This window comes from Podarcis raffonei, chromosome 3 (assembly GCF_027172205.1).
Source record: "Podarcis raffonei isolate rPodRaf1 chromosome 3, rPodRaf1.pri, whole genome shotgun sequence".
Taxonomy (NCBI): domain Eukaryota; kingdom Metazoa; phylum Chordata; class Lepidosauria; order Squamata; family Lacertidae; genus Podarcis; species Podarcis raffonei.
The window spans coordinates 56280373-56303831 of record NC_070604.1 but is presented as its reverse complement, the minus strand read 5'-3'; the positions used below and the strand labels follow the sequence as shown (position 1 = coordinate 56303831).

The 23459-nt window shown below is 42.0% G+C and overlaps 1 protein-coding gene across 1 annotated transcript in view; it reads right to left on the bottom strand.

The window, feature by feature from the left end:
• The window catches only part of SLC35F1 (solute carrier family 35 member F1), a 200256-nt gene that overhangs the window by 23304 nt on the left and 153493 nt on the right, over nucleotides 1–23459 (bottom strand). Inside the window, exons 3-4 of the mRNA XM_053381783.1 lie at nucleotides 15503–15630; nucleotides 647–806 (exon numbers count right to left, since the gene is read on the bottom strand). Of these exons, the coding sequence (XP_053237758.1) occupies nucleotides 647–806; nucleotides 15503–15630 (288 nt within the window). The remainder of the gene's footprint in view (nucleotides 1–646; nucleotides 807–15502; nucleotides 15631–23459) is intronic.

Here is a 23459-nt window from a genome sequence, read left to right as displayed (position 1 = left end):
CAGATTGTACAGTTAAAATGACCACTAGCACATGTGCAGACCAGTATACAGAAGCTGTACATGGCAGTCACATGCTACACATGACCTTTCAAAAGGTCATCCTGCCTCTATATAGCATTATGGCAATTAAGGGCTTTGTTGGGACCTTAATACAGTGGTTTAAGAACGGTCCTGTTTAAGAACGATTCAGTTTACAAACTCCTCAAATCTGGAAGTAGTGTCCCAGTTTGCGAACTTTACCTCAGTCTAAGAACAGAATCTGAACGGTGGAAAGGCGCCGGTGGCGGGAGGCCTCATTAGGGAAAGTGCACCTCGGTTTAAGAACGGTTTCAGTTTAAGAACGGATTTCCGGAACGGATTAAGTTTGTAAACCAAGGTACCAGTGTACATTATTTTAAGAGTCTCATGCGCCATTTGGCCTGGATTCTTTTCCCTACACATGCAAGGGCACATGTATCAGACAAGCAGATGAATTGAAATAAAAACAGATGCAGTTTGTGTTGGATCTCCCTTTACAAAATCCCCTTCCCAAACTCGTTTTGAGGCTACAAGGAAATCTTGTTTCTGAACTTCTCTGATTGCTGGAGAACAGCATTCCAGGCACAGCATTTCTTTCCTGCATGGAAACATGTATGCAGATCCTTACCTGCCCCTTGCTGCCGTCCAACAAGGACATCGGCTCCTGCCATGCAGCCCATCCCCAGAATGCAGACCACAATGCCAATGAAGTGCACTGCCTTGTACCGAACCAGCAGGAAGAACCAAGATAATAATATCACAACTGGAATCACAAAACAATCTAGGAGCTGTAAAGGTAGGGGGAGGAAGAAAGAGAGAAAAAGAGAGAGAACAGCAACTTTAAAACAAAGCATTGAGGTGCATATGACTACAAATACAGGCTGCTTCTCAAAACATAAGAGAGTTAAAACAGAAGGAAACAGACAGAAATACTTACCTTAGAAGAAATGTGTTCAAATGGCTCAGGGGCAAAATTAAAGACCCTGCCAGTCTCTTCTTAACCCAACAGTGTTGTGATTGAATCTGCTGGGTGCTAACGAGGCTTTTAGGACTGGGCCTCAACTGAAGCCGATGAGCACTTGCAAATGGGGGTCAGCGACCTTGGCAGAAAATGTCTGCTTCTTAATAACAGCACCACTTTATCAGTATTATTGCCATTAAAAAGATTCTGACAATTTCAGTAGCAGAATGGCTGTCAGTTATTTAAACAAATGCTACCACCCACATTGCGGGGACGCGGGTGGCGCTGTGGGTAAAACCTCAGCGCCTAGGGCTTGCCAATCGCATGGTCGGCGGTTCGAATCCCCGCGGTGGGGTGACCTCCCGTCTTTCGGTCCCAGCTCCTGCCCACCTAGCAGTTCGAAAGCACCCCTAAGTGCAAGTAGATAAATAGGTACCGCTTTATAGCGGGAAGGTAAACGGCGTTTCTGTGTGCTGCGCTGGTGCCGGCTTGCCAGAGCAGCTTCGTCACGCTGGCCACGTGACCCGGAAGTGTCTCCGGACAGCGCTGGCCCCCGGCCTCTTAAGTGAGATGGGCGCACAACCCTAGAGTCGGACACGACTGGCCCGTACGGGCAGGGGTACCTTTACCTTTACCTTACCACCCACATTGTTATTCCTCTTGCTGCTTCAGTAAGGACTCAGGGGTGTGCAAAAATAAAATAAAAGGAATAGTTCTAGAAGCATAATTTTAGGGTTAATATCACAAAGTTGGATAACAGCACTGTGTGAGCATGGGTGTATGGAGAGTTAGAAGTAGGTGGTCCAAGAATATAGTCGTAGACAAGAATAAAGGTAGTTTTGTACATTATAGGAAAAACCAAGTAGTACATATATGTGATGGAACCTAAACATTTGTGGCTTTCCTTTTGTACTTTTTTATCCAATACACAATGTGGATACTCAGGAGGAGATGAAGCAGGTGAATAACCCAGAAGTATAACCCAGAAATGCTGATATTTCTACTGTTGCTGGTACTATTACTTACTACTACTGTGAGAACTGCACCTCAAGTATCTGCCCATGAAGCTGGATGCTAGCAGGCAAAAAATGAAGCCAGCAAGTGGAGCGTTACCATGAAAGACGCTATCTTGAATCTATTCACCCCCTGCTCAGTTTATCTCTTTCTCTCTCCACACATACACTTACATACACATAGAATCGGCTGTATCCAACCCTGCAGCTCTGCTCATGCAACACACTGTGGTGTGCACAACATAAATTCCTTTCCTTCTCCTGTCCCTTCCCTTCTCCTGTCCCTTCCAGCCACCCCTTCCAGGTACTCTCAGAATCGGCTCTGGAGAGTTGGGAGGTCATCTGGTGCAGATTGTGGCAAACAAGTGGGGGAGGAGAGGAAACTGAAGTCCTGTGGTGAGAGTGGGATGCTGCTAGTGCACTGTTGGATATAAGCCACAGATAAAATTTCAAGATAAGAGATTCTGACTGAACTGTAGGAATAACTGTTCTGACAGTAAGAGCTATTCGACACTAGAATGGACTATCTAAAATGGTGGTGGGCTCTCCTTCACTGGAGGTTCCTAAACTGATGTTGGATGGCTCTCTGTCAGGAATTCTCTAGCTGTGATTTCTGCATTGCAGGGGCTTGGACTAAATGACTCCTAGTCCCTTCCAGCTCTACAGTTCTATGATTCTATAGATGCACACCAAGTTAATTGGACAAAAGGCTGTATAAGCAGGAAAAAATATTTCTTGTTTCCTTCCTCAAAACCAAGCCTCCAACATTATAACTCTAGCAAGTGGTCTTCCTGTGTTCACAGTCTGGGCCTTAGAAAGTGGTGTGTGTGAGTGGGTGGGTGGGTGGGTGCAGAGCAGATTGTTGCTCTTGCCCAACAAACCTGGTTCTAAAAAAGTGGATTTTTGTGGTACGGAAAATGATGAGGAAATGTACTGGACACTGTGGGATAACAGGTCATCTGGCAGCGACTTGGCAGTCCTAAATAAAGAGCGTTGGACCCAACACTGTAGAATAAGGACCATAGTTAGAGATGTCAATAGGAGATAGGCTCTCTCTGCGTGTGTTGGCAACTGTTCCCCCTTCAGTAGCCAAGTTAAAAACTGTTTCTGTCAGAACTCTTTTCCCAACACTTGAGATTTCCATGAGTAAAAGCTAAGAGTTGAAATAGCCCAGTGGTTAAGACCAGGAGCTATTAGCTGGGTACTGCCCAATTCAATTTTTAACCAGTTGATCGTCAGCAAACTGTCTCTCAGGCCTTTGCCTTTAAGATGGGGAAAATAATACTGCCTATTTTATGCAGTGGTTGTAAAAAATAACTGAAATAAGCTTGTGATATGTTTGATCATTAAAATTCCAACATACATAAGGTTGTGTCCAATGTTAGTCCTACTCAGGAGTAAATCCATTGAAATTAATAAGCACAACTAACTTAACTCCATTAATTTCCATGAGTCTACACTAAATAATACTTATTTGGGTAAACCTATACCATTATTATAACAACAGTATTAATACCTTTGCTCAGCATATTAGAACATATACCAGTGCTTATCTAAGAGAAGCTCAGGTTAAAATTCTCAGAGATAAATCTGGAATCTTCATTTCTATGGGGAGGGAGAAATAATTTATAGCAGAGCAAAGCCAGCTCCCTTCCCTCACACTTGAGCCCTACGCCATCAGACTGCATGAAACAGTGTCAGCTTTTGACAGAATAAAAATATAGATGGAACCACCGTAGAGTGAATGGAAGCACCATTATGAATAAGAAAAATGGCACAAGATATGCCAAGGATGTGAGGGCTCAAGCAGTCCCCGGAAACACAGGAGAGAAGAGAACTACTAATGGAGGAACTCTGGGCTGGAAGCAGCTTCTGCATTTAAAATAAGAGCATTGATTTAAAAAGGCACACTTAGGCTACTCTGTGGAAAAATAACAAACAAACAAAAATAGCCTCAAGCGTCCCTCACAGCGCATTTCTTAATATATGAGGAAAAAGTTAACAGAAGCTACTAATAGGCATGGCGTAGGAACTATCTTACATCTGTACATCTTGGGGTTTTTTAAAAAGCCTTTAAAGTTACAAAACCGAGCATATAAAGCACAATAAGCAAACTGTCATTTTTCTGGAACGGTCACATTACGTGGGAAATTATGTTTTCAGTTTAGAGGTACGGCAATTTCATATTTAAAAGAAACGTCCAGCTTCTCATCCCAGAGCCCCAAGAGATATAAACAAGAGAAGTGTATAAACGCTGCATGAAAAACACTGCATTATTACATGTGAACTGAAGAGAAGAAAAATATAATGATCTTATGTAAGCTCGTGGTATAACATAGAAGTTTTGTCTTCGGCTGTGTGTGTGAGAGAGGGGATACTCCATATAAACATCTTACAGAATTATTTGTATCAAATATTTAACATTTACTGACATTTACAAAGACCGTTTATGGGTACCATAGAGGTGCTGGTGGGCACTCTGGTACTCAGGAGCACTGCACTGATGACTCCTACTTTATATGTTTGCTCCAGTAAATAACAGCCTTGGATTCTTTCCTAATAACCTCCCCATCACAAAATATTAGGGTATAAATCTAACATACAGAGGCAATACCAAACTACTTGCAAATACCCTAGAGTTGATTTTTCAAAATATAATTTTACATTAAATACTGGTGGGTTTTTTTTAACATGTAGCTTAACTGCAGGGTATAAGACACCACATGTCCATTAACATAATTCAACACACATTTCTAAACATTTATGGAAACATTGTTTTTCTATTTATTCTCTCCAGGGGTAGCAAGAAATACTTGTTCATTTGTTCACCACTTTTGATGCTTTTTTGTGTGTGCAAAGAAATACTTTTATATATATAAAAAAGTGCAATCTGTAACCATGAAAAATAATGGAATATTTCCCCATTAATGTCAGTAAGATGTAGAACGCACCCTAGCTATGCAAAAATAAAAGGCTGGTCAGGTCTATTTGCTTTTCAATTAACCATTATGGAGAAAGAGAACCGGCAAATTATATTAAGCTCTTTCTACCATATGTCACTGCCTGTCCTGCCTAATATAGTCCTCCTCTTCAATAGCTAAATTTAATACGATTAAAACAAGGGTGATATGATTGTTTTACATAGTGGAATGGCTGTTCTGTCTAGCCATTAAGAAACAGCTCATTTAAAGCAATAGAGCTGCTATTGTATTGATTAGGTCTGTGCATAATGCTGCGTATAAAGCTATTCTAAAGGCCTTGTGGCTGCTTTTTATCTTATTAATAGTGTTCATGTCTGGTTACTTAACAGAGCCAAGCTGTTATACAGCAATCTGGCTGACCATTGTAACCCCATGCGAGTGACCTTTTCCTTTGTGCAGATCAGCTATTAAGTGTAAGAAACAGACTGGGGAGGGAGGGAGGAAGGCACATATCTAGCTTCTATGCATAATAGTCCTATAATGTGCAATGAGATGGGGATGGGGGGCGGGGGACAGGTGTCTCATTGCCCACTCAAAAGCAGATCAATGCTATCATGACCTTTAGAATTCAGCTTCTGACAGTTTGGGGAAATAGGAGGGAAGGAAAGTTTCCTCAGCCCTGCCCACTGACAACACTTGTAATGAACACCAAAACCCTCAACACTTCTGTCCCTTTAAAAAACCCCATCTTTACCCAGAAGCTCCCTACTTATCATAGAAGAGTGAGGAAGGCACGTCCCAAACATCCTTCTCCCCGAAATACAGTGGCACCTCAGGTTAAGAACTTAATTCATTCTGGAGGTCCATTCTTAACCTGAAACTGTTATTAACATGAGGTATCACTTTAGTTAATGGGGCCTCCCGCTGCCGCCGCCACCCGATTTCTGTTCTCATCCTGAAGCAAAATTCTTAACCCGAGGTACTATTTCTGGGTTAGCGGAGTCTGTAACCTGAAGCGTCTGTAACCCGAGGTACCACTATACTAAAAAGAGATTATCTTCTCAGCTTCACATTTCACAAAGCCACTTCCCTGAGACATGATAAGTATTGTCGTCCTGATACACCCCATAATGTTTCCCAGCTGATCACTTCCTCCCCATACCCATTGTTGGTCCTTGGAACGCAGTATAAAAATTAAGAGTTTGAGCATGCTTTTATCTTCATTTGCTTGGGAAATTGCTACTGCTCTCCTTCAAGCTGAGTCTCATCCTGGATGAACATCAGCTAAATATAATCTGTCTGTTAAGTTACTGAATGTTCTTTACAAACAGTAGCCTTCTTCATGTGGTCTGACATGGAGTTTAGTAAACATGCAGGGACAGATGCAAGAATGAGGGTGCTAGCTCAGCCCTCATCATCACTCCCATCATTCTCCAGAAATGGGAGAGCAACCATTTATTACCCTGTACTCACTGAGGCTCTGTTCATGTTTTAGAAATCTTAAATGCACATCTGCTTGAGCACAGGAGGCTCCCCACTTCTGACAGCCACCCTCCAACTTGAGGTGACAAGAATGACAACAGGGAGTGGAGCTAGCATGCTTGCTCTAGAGCCCCATCTCACAACATATTGTCTGAATGCCTGAAGAGGGCTAATATCCATCTAGAACTACTTGGAAATGGCTGTTCATTTTCCTTTTGATGCAATTCTGCCTTCTCTCACGCTGCTTTATCTTGTTACATTAAGAAAAGGCTTGGATTTGAACTCTGGAGTTGATTAAGTGGTTTTCCAACTTGGGGAATTTTAATATGGGAATATAGGGAGTCTGCTAAAATGTGTGTCCCTTCCACGTAAGTAAATTCTGGATCCCACATGTTCAGACTTAGATGGATTGGGGCGGCAGTCAGTTATTGAATTTACAAAGGGTGTGTCTCTATGCCTGTCCTAACCCCACAAGAAAGGTGAGAGAAAGTGACCCTAATTGTTACAACGTTATAAATAAAGATCCAGAAATTTTGGCTGTCATAAGCCACTGCCAAAGGTTTGTGGTTGCTTGGACATTGTTTCTCACTCCTCTGAAGGACAGGGGTCTCATCTGCTCTGAGCACATCCCAAGTGCAGCACAAACAAAAAAATTACCCCTGCCTTCTCCCCAGCTCCATGACTGGGGAGAAGGCTGAGGTTTTATCCCATCTGCCGGACACTGATGGACCACTTGTCATGTAGAGCAGAACTGCAGAGCCCTGCTATTCTTTTATTTATTATTACTATGATAATACCATTTGCCATGCAGACATGGAGAGTGGGAAACAGTTGATTAATATGGCTGTATGATTCATCCTGCAAGCCCAGAATACACTCCTATGATGAGGGGTAGAGGGAGAGAAAGGGGACAGAGAGCATGTGGAGCAAAATAACACCTTCCTCTCTGCACTCTCCCCCTATGAGTTTCTAGAAGACCCACCCACACTTGTTTTAATTATTTATACTGCCATCTTCCTCCCCACCACAAGGGGTCAGTGCAGTCAGCATCTTAAAGCCTCTGACAGGGATGGGCAAATCTGTCAATTTCGGTTCCCTCAAGTTTTTCATATCCGCCCCCAATCTTATATTCAGTTCTCCACATTTCTGCATCAGTCTGCAATTTATTTATTTTATCAAATTTATATGCTGCCCTTCTTCCAAGGATCACAGTGCAATTTGCAGTATAAATTAACACGTTTTTGTGTGCAGTTTTGCATACAAAATTGTGTATTGCACATTTTTGCAATCAATTTCTACTTATGCATTGTAGTTTTGTAGGTTAGTTTCACAAATACATTGATTTTTATGCCTACCTTCCCCTTAGTAAATGCATTTTTATAGACACTGGATAACTGCATCACAAAATTTGGATAAGCGTGAATTTTGAAGGATGGCTCTGTTTTTGGTTTCCCTATTTGGTGGGGAAGTGCAAATCTGAATGTGAACTGAAATGATTTCCTACTCCATCTCTATGGACAGTGCTACCTCTTTGTCAGACAAGGTAGGGATGAGGGCAATAAAGTAGGAATTTGTAAGGTCTCCTTTCCACAGCAGGCCAACCGGATCTGATGCTCTTGAACTTGCCTGTGTATAGGAATGCAGCACCCAACTGGATTATGCACTTCTTCAGATTTTGCAATGCATTTTCACTGTACAAAAATGTGTTTATATATATATGTAGAGAGAGAGAGAGAGAGAGAGAGAGATGCATATGAAATACAAATTTCACTGGTGACTGCATCAGAGAGTTTGTGTTTTACAGAAACAGCAAAGAAAAATGCATACAATAACACAAATTAATAATAATAATAATAATAATAATAATAATAATAATAATAATACAATGGAATGGAACAGGAAAGGAATGGCAAACAACAGGATGGAATTGGAAGCAATGTGATGCTACAGGATGGCATGGAACAGATCTATGATTGAGTGCAAGCGAGACTGAAACTGGATGCAATCAACCCATTCCTAGTAAAAAGTCTCGCCACCGTCTCATCCTTTAGGCTCCATAAGCTCAGCAGAATGTACGCAGAGTCTTAAGTCCCTGGTTCAAAGCAATTCATAAAACATATGTCCATGACCAAGTTTGTCCCAGCATTGCCTCAGATTATTTTATATGCCCTCTTATCCTCTCACACACAAAAGGAGGTGCATTACTGGATAGGCTCTGGAGGCAGGACCTGATTTCTCACACAAGGCAAACTACAAGTGAGATACAAACAGAAGACTGGAACTATTACAAATGCATTCAGAACAGAACTGCATGTGGTAAAAGTGGGTGATCCCAACCACAGCCTACAGGGCAAGTCAAACCAACAGCACTTGTGCATTGTGGTTGTTAGGAAACTAAGCATTCACAGCAGTCAAAGGCCATCCTAGTAGAGGACAGTTCTAGTTTACAGCCAGGGATCACTGGGTTTAGCAAAATTCAACCATTGCATCTGTGCAAGGATGTTACAAACAACGGCCCCATTAATTATCAAATTCCATTTTTTTCCCTTTTCGCACGCAGCACTGAAAAAAGGGAGCAGACAAATATATCCAGGGCCTGGGTGGAACAGTAGGGAGAAAGGAAAGCACACAGAAAGCATGGGGGAGAGACACACTTCAGCACACAGGGTGAAAGGACAATAAAATGGAGAGAGTGGGAATTGGAGATCCTTGGAGGAAAGGTGGAATAGAAATCTAATAAATGAATAACTAAAATGTACACTGCAAAATGCATGGTGCATGCATTCACACACTGGCATCCTTTTGTGGGTGGGGGAAACAGCTTTGGGATCAATAGGACACACTGGGGGGAATGAGCTGGTTTCTCCCACTATCAAAGCAAAGTGCTGGTCAGCAAACTCCAGCTGGAATTAAACAAGAAACAGCTGAGCTGCTTCTCTGCCATTGATTTGCCCCCACTCCAATTACTATCTTCTGTCGCCACATTTGGGCAGCTCATTAGTGCTGGCCGCAAGCAAACTGTGTGAAGCTCTTGCCCCCCTGGCCCCCCACAGCTGCCACTTGTCAGTGACTGGCCCTGAGGTACAGTAGCAGCAGTTGCAAGAAGGATTAAGATTTCGTCCGGAGAGGGATTTATCATCCATGCTACCCTCACCTCTTCTAATTGGCAATTTCCCCTCTGGTCTTCTTGTCTAATGTGACAGATATCGGAACTGTCTATTCTCTCTCTGACTCCAGGCATTCACTACAAAACAGGGCTCAGAAACCCACAACAGCTTCCAATCTCAGCTCTTGTTTGAAATTACACCTTCGGAGGCCAAGAATATCCAAAATGGTCTGCAACATTTTTTCCCTAAATGCATCCACGAGCGATCATCTTCACTCTGCGAGACTGAATCCTATCAGATATAAATAAATGCATAAATACATAAGAACTCCCACTGTGAAAATGGCAAGTGCTATGGAAGAAGGGAGCACTGCATCAGTCATCTTTATTTTTCTCTTCTAAGTGGCAAACATATTGCTTTGCTTTTTGTGGACGACATTATCACACACAAACTTCATTGACAGACATATGCTCATATTTCCGATTTCAGAAATAATGAGTGAAGGTGCCAATATGTTTTTGCCAAAGAGGGAATGTGGGGAAAGAATGCAGAGAAAGAACTACTCAATAACATGTTAGTACCTGCGTATTGGTTGTTGTCCGATGCAAATGTTATCACTAGGGATGCTGTAATCTTCATTGTTCAGACATTTCACAATTACAGAGCATGGGATGGATGCACAATAGCCTGACCCACCATGAAATAGAAAGCCGATGAGCTATCTGAATTGCAATTTAAGCTATGCTGAAAGAATTATTTTGTCAATAGACATAGTAGCAAGCAGATAATCATATTTGCATTAGGTACGACTGAAATCACATATTCCTGTAACTACTCATAACATCCAATCCCTGCCTGCTTTTGTGTATAAGTGTATATTGTTTTTATATATAGAATTGGTTTTACATATGGAATTCTTTTTATTGTTCACCTTTTAACTGTGAAATCTCTTCCGAGATACTTATGGGAAGCAACTGACATCAAATAAATAAATATGTCTCTTTAGATTTTCACATGGTTGGAGTGATGATAGACTTTGCATTCTTGCCCTGAAATCACATGAAACAGTTTTAGAGCTGCAAGGACAACATAAAACAAACATGGCAAGCAGATCATTCAGATGCAGTACCCATAATACGGGTTCACAAACCATTTGAGGAGGGTTTGAATTGCTTTCCCCATGACTGCTGGCTTTGTGTGAATGTTGCAACCATATGATCACATGTGGGGTGTTTTTTTTTACTGATCACATGTGGGTTGTTTGTTTGTTTTAACCTATCCTCACTCAGGAGGGACCTGGCCATGGAGAAGGGTCTCAATGACCTGGGAATGAGCCATGTGACTAGTTCCACCCATGTGGTCACTTACTTCACATACAGATGACAGATACGTGAGATCACACCATGGAGAAAGCAGCTGTCAGTCCATACGAATGGGCTAATAATGTGGGCACTCATCTATGTAATTTGTACTCACTCACAAGTATTTATAGATTCACATTTGGATTTGTAAATAGTGGCCTTCAGCCAGTCATTCTCATTCCCCCCCCCTTCTCTCTGCCTAACCTACCTCACAAGGTTGATGCAACTAACTACCTTTCTCTAGAGCAACATAAAAATAAGTCCATATGCTGGACTTCAGCTGCTGTGTTATTAAAAACAAAAGCCTGTTTTACTTCTATACATTGCAGGGGAAAGAAGAAAACCATCAAATTTCTTTCAACTGGTTACAAGACAAAATCAACAAAGTGGATCTTCAGTTTAGACTAGACTGCAGAGATAAACCTTCAGTCCAAACCAGTGCTATTTTTCTAGAAAAAGAGGTGGTGGAACTCACCATGAACACCTGCCTCATTCTCTTAGAATGGCAATGGCACCCACCTGAGAGGTGCCAGAACTGAGTTCCAGTTGAAAAAAAAGCCCTGAGCATTTTAAAGGCTGATAAGGCAAAACTGAGCTGACATATTTGGTAGTAGAGTAGAAAAAAATGCCAAAACATATGTTAACATTTTGTTTCTGCAAGTAGCTGCATGGAGCACATAAATATGTAAAGGAATTAATTACTGAGGCTTGTCCAGAGACTAGGCTTGCATTGCGAGGCCATTTCAAGTCATCTCTTGGAGCAGAAAAAATCCCGCACCTTCTCTCTGCAAAAGCTGTCCTTCAAAAATCAATTCAGAGACTAAATCACTGCTTATTACAAGTGCCAATGGCAGAACGTGGGCCATAATGCTATTCTAGCACAATGGGAAAGAAAACCCAGCTAGAAAAGTCGATGTATAATGCATGACATTTTTAAGAGAAAACCTATAACATCAAATGAAGTAGAATGCTGGCACCTTCTCAATGCAGTACCAGGAACTGAAAGCCCGGAAAATATTTCATCTGCAGGAAGGCTTAACTGACAGATAACCAAAAGAAATCCAGCATTTGACTTCTTGTGGAGGGTGCGGGGTGAGCCTCATCTGTGCAACTGTGAAGCTAGAATTCTGCATGTACTTAAGACTTCTTGCTCAAACATTTATTGAACTTTGTGTGGACCTACACAGGGGACACACCAACTGCCGGGATAAATTTGTTAAATAATATCATACAGGGACCTCAAAAACAGCAGCAAGGTTTTTATGTAGACAAGAAAATGAGCGTAGAGGGTAGGCACTAATTAAATAACAGAGGACATATGCAATGCAGGTTAATTCAGCAAGATACTCTAATTTAGAATTTTTTTCATTCTGTTCCAATAAATATCCAGGAGTCATTCCAAGCATGTATTGCTTAGGCAGGTGTCTTGTGCCAATAAGTAGCACATGATGTTTTCCAGTCCCAAACAGATTACTGGACTGGTCAATTGTTCCTGAAATTTGAGATTTCACAGGACTTTCAGGGTGTCCTAAGTTACCTAGGCCTCCTCTTCACTGAGGTGGGAAACCAGGGGTGGGAAACTTCTTTCAGCTTGAGAGCTGCATTCCCTTCTGGGAAACTTTCTAGGGGCCGCATGTCAGTGGCGGAGAGCCAGAAGCAATGAAGATGTATTTCACCTTTGTACTGTAGGATGTTGCTTCAAAAGCAAAGCATCACAAAATTTGGTTGCAACTGTTTTCTGAGTCAAAACATACCAAACAAATAGGAGGCAGGGATGGGCAGTTTGGTGAATTTTCTGTTTTAAGACAAAAGAGGGAAATCATGGAGGCATGTGTGCAGACTGTCAATTGGTATAAAACTATGGAAGTTAGGTCCATTTTGCAGAGATTTATCTAGGTTTATTTAAGTATATATGTGTCTGTCAAATTCACAGTTTAAGGTACACCCTAAATGCATAATCAAAAATGTCATGTGGGAAGTATTTCCTAGACAAAAGCCGCTCTTAATTTTTATGCTTCCTCCAGGAAAGATCTACAAGCAGAAGACTTCCAGCTGGCATTGATAAAGGTAGTTTACCAAAGGAAATGTACTATCTTGCAACACATCTTCAAAAGAGGCTTAGAACTATTTTAAATTATAAACAAGATAATGCATCAAATTCCACTAAAGAGTATTTTGATAATTAAGTGTAGGTGTTTGCAGAGAGCTGCCTAATATTTCTTTCTTGAAAGCACCACAAGCTTAGTACATTTGCATATAAGGTTTTGCATCATGGAGCAAACACTTCATGTGAAAAAGGATAAACGCGGCAAGCAGATTATCTGCTGAAATGGTTCATAGACTACTTCACATTAAAGTATTGTAAATGAGATTTCTCATTTGTTGAAATTGCATTGCCATCAGCTAAATACAGATCCATTGCAATGAACTACTCCCTTCATAGTCACAGGTGCCATACTAATTGAAGGCAGTTCACACAAACAGGGACACTTTCTCTGTTGGGTGGTATATATTGCTGTCCCCACACAAGCAAACGTTTCAAATTTTGTTCCCGCTGAAGCTTCCAAACTGTCTTTAGAGGCAGCCCCACAAATAATGCATTGCACTAACCTAGAGGTTACCAGACCATAGGCCACAGAAGTTATGTCCCTGTCCATTCAGGGACATAACTGGGCCACCAGCTGAAGCTGACAGAAGGCACTCCATACCACCAAGGACACAAGTGGTAGTAACACTCCCAAGCTATATGCACTTGCTCCTTAAGAAGGAATGTAACCCCCTCAAGAGCAGACATTCTCCCATCCATCTGGCCTAGGGAACTACCCACTAACAGTGCCTGTATGTTATCTGGATTAGGTTTCAGTTGATTATCTCTCATCCAGTCCATTAGGAGACAAGACACCAGTCCAGCACATCCACTGCCACACATGTAGATGTAAAAGGAGAAATAGAGCTGTGCGTCGTCAGCATACTGCTGACAACACACGCTGAAACTCCAGATGACTCCACTCAGTGGCTTCATATAGATATGAAACAATATGGTGATAAACCTGAACCCCAAAGGACCACCCCCCCCCACTGAAGGCCCCATGGTGCCGAAAAACACTCCACAAGCATCACCTGCTGAAGATGACCATACAAGTAGGACTGGAACTACTGCAAAGCAGTGCCACCCATCCCCAACTTGGATAGCCTCACCAGGAGGTTGCAGTGGTTGATGGTATTGAAAGCAGCTGAGAGCTCAAGGAGCACAATGCCCTGGTCTGTCTCCTAAGTGAAGTCATCATATAAGGTGACAGGGGCAGTTTCTGTGCTAAAGCCAAGCTGAAACCTTGATTGCTCTCCCACACATTCCAGAGATTTATGTATATTCCTTTTGCTGCAAGGCCCTGCCTGGGTTCACTGATGCAGTGACCTAACATCAGCTGTCAGTTCTGATGCAATTCTGTAGGCACCGCCCTGCCTAAGAAGCCATTTTGCCTGCAGGTCATCAGATTGCAACCACTCCCAAGAGTCCATACTGGCATGGATGAAATCTGATGCACCTTTGAAGGAGTACCTCCACACAAACAGCTGTTTCAGAGGGTTCCTGTGGCAACTCAATTGGCCTAGTTCTTGTGTGAATCAGGCTCGGCTAAGTACACAAAAGGGGCAGCTTCAGTGACCTTTCTGCTAGAGATGAAGCTGTGGGGTTTCAGCATTTGAAGGTCTTCTTAAAGAAGGGAAGGCATTATCTGATACAACTGAAAGAATCAAATGAAAAAGCTCTGTAACTCTTGTGCAGGTTTATGCAGTTCTTCTAACTAGCTAACCTGACTGTTCTCTACTACCTCTCTTGCTTGTAGGAAGGTAGCAAATCTCCTCACCCAACTTCTTGCCACGTGACTACCCAGTGACTGCCATGTACACGATCACTTTGTTTTCCAGAATGATATGTCATGTTTTTGGAGTATCAATTCCTTGATCCATAACAGACAGCTCTGGGCTAGGGATAGATTAGTCCAACCCAGGACTTGCAGTAGGGAGGCAGGGAAAAGGAGAAACTCTGGATGGAAGAACACCAGTCTGCATACAACTGTAAGCAATGAAGCAACTCAAAAATAAACCAACTAATAAGCGCAGTCTGAGTCTAGGTTCTTATTTCTTAGAGTCTCAGGCCTCTTGCCACAACATGATGTTCTGGAAAACTGTGACTTCAGTGTCACATCCCCTAATTCACAAGGATTTGGGTAGAAGCGGACTACCACCTACAACTGGTATCTCATGCTCCCTTCCATGTGTTCAATGAATGCGTTGAGGGGCGCATGACTGCAGCTACTGGCCCTCCTCCAATCTCTATGTAGGGTTGCCAGTCCCGTCTTCAGCTACAGACTAGGGGAGAATGTGCTTTCAGCTTTACATACATAGAGCTAGTATGCACAGTCAGGACCTCTTGCACAACCATGTTCCCCATCACATGCATGTAGTGCCCATTTCTGCCCAATGTGCAAAGGAGCACATTGGTTCTACTAAGCAGAACCATAGTAGGTCTAGTGGGCACATCCTTGCTCCTTTCCACAGGTTGACCGACTGGGTGGAAGGAAGCCTGAGAAGAAGCGTAAGAAAATGCAAGCAAAGTAGCAATGATTGGAGATCTTACCTGTACACTAGTAAAAGTGGTATATTGATAAGCTTTAACTACCAGGTAATTTGCTTCTATATCTATTATCCCCAGGATCATGTACTTCCACCATCTTCGTTTCAAGATTGCCAGTAAGTTTTCTTCTCCTGCATTGGGACAGGGAAAGAGGGAGGGGTAAAGAGTTTTAAAAGGATTAGATTTATAGCCATGACAATAATCCACTGGGTTTCATACAAAAGTGCTGCAGAAGGTGCTACATAGGATTACTAATAACCGGGGAAGGTTGAAGAAGCTCCTGCTCATTTACATACAAGTAAATTAAATATTCCTTACTGACAGCCACTGAGGCTAAGCTAAAAATAAATAAAAAAGCATCTCAGTTGCCTTTTCATTTGCCCCTTCACCTCCTGTTAATCCTGTGGCTAGGATAACATCTGTACAATATCAAGTCAAACACACTGGACTCGCCCATGAGGGTCACACACAATGAGGGGGATTTCCTCCCTTCTTTTTGCATAACTGGTAACTTGGCTTCCAAGAATCAATTTTGTGCAAAGCCAAAATTGTTCTCCAATGTCCTTGCAGAGGAATCCTATCAATCACACAATCCCCGATTTCCACTTTGTGAAGACTGCCAGTACAACAAGGACGACTGATTAAATCTACAGTTTCTAAAGGTTAAATTGTCTTAACGCTAGGCCAGGGATTATTACTATGTCTGATACAAAAGAAAATGAACATGCAGCTAGAGTTTGGGTATCAAGCTCCCTCCTTGTTCCTCTGATCAAGCAGGATTTCATTAGGGTTACAGTATGGACAATATGCTATTGCTGCAGATGAGGATTCTTAAACCAACTTGAACATTCAGGATGAAATTCCTCTTCTCCAGCACTGGAACAACATCTAACCTTGCAGATGTTAGTGGAAATATTGTACAAACACCAAAAGGAAGCTGGGGCATATTTCACTGGCCTTTCACAACTTGGATTGCCTAAACCAATTGTGTGATTCAAATGGCAATTTGTTCATTAGCAAATATCACCCGCCTTCTCAATAGTTAATAGAATCAGAATGTTTCCAATTAGAAGTGTAAAGGTTGCATTCTAATTATGTCCTGTTCTACTTACTACATTGAGATTGCAAAATTAAAAACAGGCACTGTTTCCTCCTCCCAAAATGAAGAAAAGAAGCAGTGGGAGCCGCAACAATGGTTACATTAAGTACTATGTCCAGATTAATCTGTCCAAATGATTCAACTGATATTTCTTTAAAAATAAAAAAATAAAGGCACTGGAATGAACCAGTCTGTTTTGCTGTATTGTCATATAATTCCATTAGCCTTTATTCTCTAAAAGAGTAATGAGCATAAAAGCATTCTTTTCTTGCATAACATGTTATATTTGAAATGTACAATACACTTGGGCATTTTCTGTAGACTTGAGAAGAATAATAGAATCATAGAATTGTAGAGTTGGAAGGGGCCCTAGGGGTCATCTAGTCCAAACCCTCACAATGCAGGAATCTCAACTAAAGCATCCATGGCATACTCTGCTTAGGTATGGTTAATTTGGCAACCCGTTTTACTGCGTTCAATGAGGTTTACTTCCAAAAAAGTATTCACAGGACTTCACAGTGCTCACAGGCAAGGAACCTTCACATGGATTTGCTTATTGATTATAATTAAGGGATGCACTGTACTTCCCAGAAGCATTTGGGGATTTAGCCTATTAAAGGTGATGCATGACCTAAAGGTAGTTTAAAAACATTCTCTCCAGAGTTGCCATACCAAAGTGGCAAATTACAGTTCTGTTGCAGTACTGAAAAACAAAGCAAGGGAAATGGGCAGGTTCATTTTAAAAGCTCAAGTGAGTGTGTGGGTGGAGAATACTTAGGGAAGATTAACAATACTATGAAACATTGCCTCTTAGAACATTGGCCATGGTGAATCAACTGAAGCAGGCTTGTAGTTATGATTTCAATGGATTGTACAAGAGCCAGTGGCATATATGGGTTGTCACAGAATGCCATGGGACTTTGAGCAGTTCTCAAAGCCTGCCCAAAGCTGATTCTTGCTTTCTAATTAGCCGTTTTTATAAGATAGAAATTATCCCTTTACTATAAAAGCGACCACAGTCACAAGCAGCAGCATCTAAGTCAGGTGATGTACATGGGTTGCTTACAGCGCCAGCAACACTAAACAAAGGAACCTCCAATGAAACTCTGTAAGTGGCCGGATCATGCTTATTAACTGAGTAATATTTCATCCCCAACATGCTATTAACTTTAAGATCCCAACTGAATAATGAAAAGCAGGGGCAATATTAAAATGTATGTATCTGCAGTCACTTTAAAATTCTGTATCATGAAAGGGTTGAAAACATGGGGTGCAATTTAACTGCACTGTTCTGCTAGAAGCCAGCACAAGGACTCCTGCTAGTGATATTCTTCCTTTCTTCACTTATTTTTTTGATATCACTCCAAATGTCAGGCTGAAATATATTTCATAGAGTCATAGATTTTAGAGTTGGAAGGGACCCCAAGGTTATCATGTCCAATGCCCTCCAATGCAGGAATCTCAACAAGATCATACTTGACAGATGGCCACCCAACCTCTGCTTTAAAACCTCCAAGGAAAGAGTCCACCACATCTCAAGGGAGTGTGCTTCATTGTCAGACAGCTCTTACTACTGGAAAGTTCTTCCTGATGTTTAGTCGGAATCTCCATTCTTGTAACTTGATGCCATTGTTTCGGGTCCTGCCCTCTGGAGCAGGAGTAAACACGCTTGCTCCATCTTCCATGTGACAACCCTCCCTCAACTGTTCCTCATAAGGCTTGGTTTCCAGACCCTTTATCAACTTGGCCGTCCTCCTCTGCACACATTCCAGCTTGTCAATATTCTTCTTAAATTGCAGTGTCCAGAACTTCAGGTGTGGTCTGACCAAGGAAGAATAGTGGTACTATTACTTCCCTGGATCAAGACACTATACTTCTGTTGATACAGCCTAGAATAGCATTAGCTTTTTTTGCTGCTGCATCACACTGTTGACTCATGTTAAGCTTGTGGTCTACTAAGACCCCTAGATCCTTTTTATGTGTACTACTGGCAAGCCATGTGTCCCCCAGCTTATATTTCTGCAACTAGTTCTTCCTGCCTAGGTGTAGAACCTGACATTTGCCCCTATTGAAATTCTTTTTGAGAGTTTGGATCCAGTTCTCCAATCTGATAAGGTCAATTTGAATCCCAATTCTGTCTTCTGTGGCATTGACTACCCCTCCCAGTTTCGTGTCATCTAAAAATTTGATGAGTATCCCCTCAATACCTTCATCTAAGTTGTTTATAAAGATGTTGGACAATAGTGGGCTCAGGATGTCTCTCTAAATGAATGAAATGATTGAGAAATGTCCTCCAGTCTGTAAAGATGTAGTGAGAGGTATGAATGTTTTGATGTGTAAGTAGGCTGGTGGGAACAAATAAGGTTGAAGATAACTTTCAAAATGGCAGACACTGCAGAGGTTGGCAAGAACCTCTAGAACTGTGAAGTTCAAAGTTTTCATGGTGCTTTGACAAGTGGGTAAAAATAAAGCAAAATGAAAAGAAGCCCTCAAAATTCCCAGCTTAGTATATGGTGCCACAGTACATGAATTTGTGTTCTTGGTCTTGCATTCAGGAACACATAAAACTGAGGAAGAGATGATTTGTAGCCTTTGCCATTCTTTGCCATTCTGGCTGTGGCTGAAAAGTGTGGTCTAAAACACCAGGAGGTGCCAGGTTACTTACTGAAAACTATTATATCTCATAAACAGATGAATATATGACTTTTGTTGGTGGGTGGGTGGGTGGGTGGGTGTGAAAGGTTCAGGTAGCTTGTTCAGATCACTGTTGTCAATCACAGCTTCCTCTTCAGCAGACTTAGAATAAGTGTACATTGTTGGATATAATGGCAGAAAGTCAAGGGTTAACAGACTTATTGTGCCAACAGTGCTGCGTAGGTGCAGGTATTAAAGCATGTATACAAATCTGTTAATCACGGGTTTCACTGAAAAAGTAAGGGCTAACCACAGGCAAGAGTATTTATCTGAGGAACAATGGAAACTAAATTAACTGAAAAATGAATTCTGGGATGAATGCAATTAGTTAATCTCTTAAATGCACTCCCGCCCAGATAACCTCTCACCCAGCTGTCAACCGTCCAAATCCCCACCTACTCCAGTTGGCAATCGAAGCTCTCTTCACATCCCTCCCCTCCTTGCCTTAACATACCATACTCCAAGTGATCACCTCCTCTCTCCCCTCCATGCTCAAGCCCTAACACAATTTCATTACATAAGTACTTATAAGCATCTGCCAACAGCTCCAGGAATAGATCTTTATGAAAACTGCAGTGTCAATGGCCCAAGACATATTATTCTAATGCTATGAAAATTCAATTAAGTTTCCCCCACAAATATTTCGGGAAGAGTCAGTCCCTCCCTCCCTCTGTTCAACATTTCATTTGTTAACGTAATTCTTACATATTTAAAAGCAATAAAAGCTAACAAACTGAACATCCCCATACCCCCTTTTACCCAACCTGAAGGCATAGTTCAGATCTAAATAATAATAAAAGGTAAAGGTAAAGGGACCACTGACCATTAGGTCCAGTCGTGGCCGACTCTGGGGTTGTGGCACTCATCTCGCTTTATTGGCCAAGGGAGATGGCGTACAGCTTCCGGGTCATGTGGCCAGCATGACTAAGCCACTTCTGGCGAACTAGAGCAGCGTACAGAAACGCCGTTTACCTTCCCGCCGGAGCGGTATCTATTTATCTACTTGCACTTTGACATGCTTTCGAACTGCTAGGTTGGCAGGAGCAGGGACCGAGCAACGGGAGCTCACCTTCTGATTGGCAAGTCCTAGGCTCTGTGGTTTAACCCAATACTAACATTCATATAAGCACTGAAGTGGAGAGAGCCTGAAAGTTGCTGGTGTCAGTATAGAGGAAGATGTTAGCACAGATGTATATTACAGAATGTGGAAGGTATAGTTTGCCCTGTAGAGTCTTTGATCATGTGCTGGTTGAATGGCCAACAGCCAAGCATAAAAGTCCTTCTCTCTCTTTTTTTGCCCTCTGGCCACACAGAGTTTTTGCTTCAGTTTTTCAGAAAGTGCTTTGTCCCAAATCACACACATTTTAATACATTTAAACCCTTAGATTCTATCCAATTTCTAGCTATCAAGATTTTAGCTGCCCTTAATATAATAACCCTTGGTTGTCTCCATTGTACACCCAATAATGCTATTTTGGGAGGGTTTTTTAAAAAAAGGTTTCTCCCCCCCCCCAAATATCTCATCCCAGAACCATCCCAGCTACTTGCTCTTTTCATCATGACTTGATGAAAAGGCCAGAAATATCTCTGAAGAAATCCCGACAGTTTTGCTGTGGCAGAACTTATCATCACCAGCTACTTTTTCCGAGCATAAATCACTCTGTTCCAGTGCTGTTCAATCAAACCAAGCTGAAGTAAGTTAGCGCTAAAAATGAATCGACAGTCGTGACATCTGCCAGCCTTAACTGCATAGATGGCGCTGAGACTATGATGGAAATGAAATCAGCTATGCATTTATCTGACATTTACATTTTCAGCACTCTGCCTCCATCCTTTTGTCTTTCTTGGTCTGCCCTACTGAAATAACACTGTACATTCATTCGAAGCAGTTATTTGCAGAAATGGCAAATGGGAAACCGCCCCAGTCAGACTCATCACATCCCAAACCACAAGGAGTCGGTTTAGTAATAAGTCTCTGCAGAACAAAAGGAAGCTGCAAGGAAGAGCTATGAAGAGGTGTGGTGGATGCTGACGAATGGATTTGACACTTCTTTTGGCAAACTAACATCCTGCAAAACAGCTGTAGTGAAAAAGCATTAATAAGCACAAACAGCATTACCGGTAATAGAGCAAATCCTATGCAGAATATTTCAGCATGTGGTATACGATACACAGAATTTGGCCTATTAAGGATTTATTATCAGAGCATTTAGATACCTATTTATTACACAGTGGTACCTCAGGTTAAGTACTTAATTCGTTCTGGAGGCCCGTACTTAACCTGAAACTGTTCTTAACCTGAAGCACCACTTTAGCTAATGGGGCCTCCGGCTACCGCAGCGCCGCTAGAGAACGATTTCTGTTCTCATCCTGAACCAAAGTTCTTAACCTGAAGCACTATTTCTGGGTTAACGGAGTCTGTAACCTGAAGCGTATGTAACCTGAAGCGTATCTAACCCGAGGTACCACTGTAATAAAGAACAGTGCATTTTTAAAATACAATTTCCCCTTAATTCTGATTCCACAACTAACACAATATGATTGCATCAATCAAATGTTGCATAATACATCTGCAAAATACACACAGTCTCAGTAGCGTAGGTAGCCAGGGTTGGTAGGGCGCCATGGGGTTCTGTAGTGCTGCATAGTGGCTGCTGTGCATTGGGGGTTGGGATTCTGGGTGGCAGGGAAGCTTGCAGGCGGCAGTTTACTGAGCTTGCAGTGCGGTGGAGCCACTACTTGCTGCCTGTGAAATCGGAAGCCAATTGTTGTTGAGCCCTTCTTGATTTGCCAAAAAAAGCTCAACAACTAGGGTGATCATCTCCCTTGCACAGGTATGGTCTGCGACTGTCCAGAGAAAGCCTGTGTCCATACACCCTGTGTTAGTACAAGCTCTTTGGAAAGACCACCTGTACTAGTCAGGGCTAACAATTGTGGCTGGTAGTCACCAATGGTTTACTCAGAGAAGAACTACTGAATTTAATAGACCTAAGCTGCCGTGTTCATTAATTTTCAATGGGCCTCATCTGAGTAAAGCTTCATCAAATATCATCCCATGAGTAGATGTGAGCTCATTCCTTCACCTTTCTAGGTCTCCTCGGGTGACTGAACCTAAGCAGTGCTTTTGTGAGGGTTATTGGTGAAAAACCTTCCATGGTGCTCATTGAGAGGGAGGTGGCCAGATGCCCAGAATGAGTTTTGGGGATGCTTTATCCCTAGCTCATATGTCACCTGAACTCTTATTTAAGCCTGGGAGAGTCTTCCGCTCCTGATTTAACAATTGTGTAACAACAAATAAGTGCCGTTTGTTTTACTGAACACAGGAAAGCACAACATGTCTATTAATTTATGTGGATAAATAAAAATAATTCCCTTGTGGCTATTCTTTTCTGCTTTTCCAAACACTTCCGTATATTATACTTCGTGAATTCATTACTTTTTAATGCCATTCTGCTGTTCCACTGTGCCATATTTTGCTTCCACCACTTGGGAAAGGAAAGAAAATGGAACAAATAGAATAAAAATTTATCCAGCAACTTCAGTTTTGCTGTGGATCTTTCTTTGCCAGAATAAAAGCAGACATCGGTTTTCTTTTCAAGGTTTTTGCCTTCTAGCCTCTCGTAATTTGATAAAACATCTTGATTACTGACTGCAGGGCACAACGGAGCTTTGTTCTCTGCTGCTTCCTCACTCACTGCCCCCAAGGTAATAGCCAAGATCAAATTCTCCAATAGAGGAAATAATTTTGGTAGATACAAATGGGGGGGTGAGGGGTGGGATAGGCATTAATTTATTACGAATATATTTTAAAATGACAGTCTTGTGTACAGGTCATTGACACAGGCAGGTCTTTAGAAAAGTGTGTGGCGATACAACTATACTTCGAAAAGCAGATTAGACCAGGCATAGGCAAACTCAGCCCTCCAGATGTTTTGGGACTACAACTCCCATCATCCCTGACCACTGGTCCTGTTAGCTAGGGATGATGGGAGTTGTAGTCCCAAAACATCTGGAGGCCAGAGTTTGCCTATGCCTGGATTAGACAAATTCATGGAGGATAAAGCTCTGAATGGCTACTAGCTTTGAGGGCTCTGTTCTGCCTCCACAGTTAGAAGCTGTGATGTTTCTGAATACCAGTTGCTTGAAACCACAGCAGGGTAGAGAGTG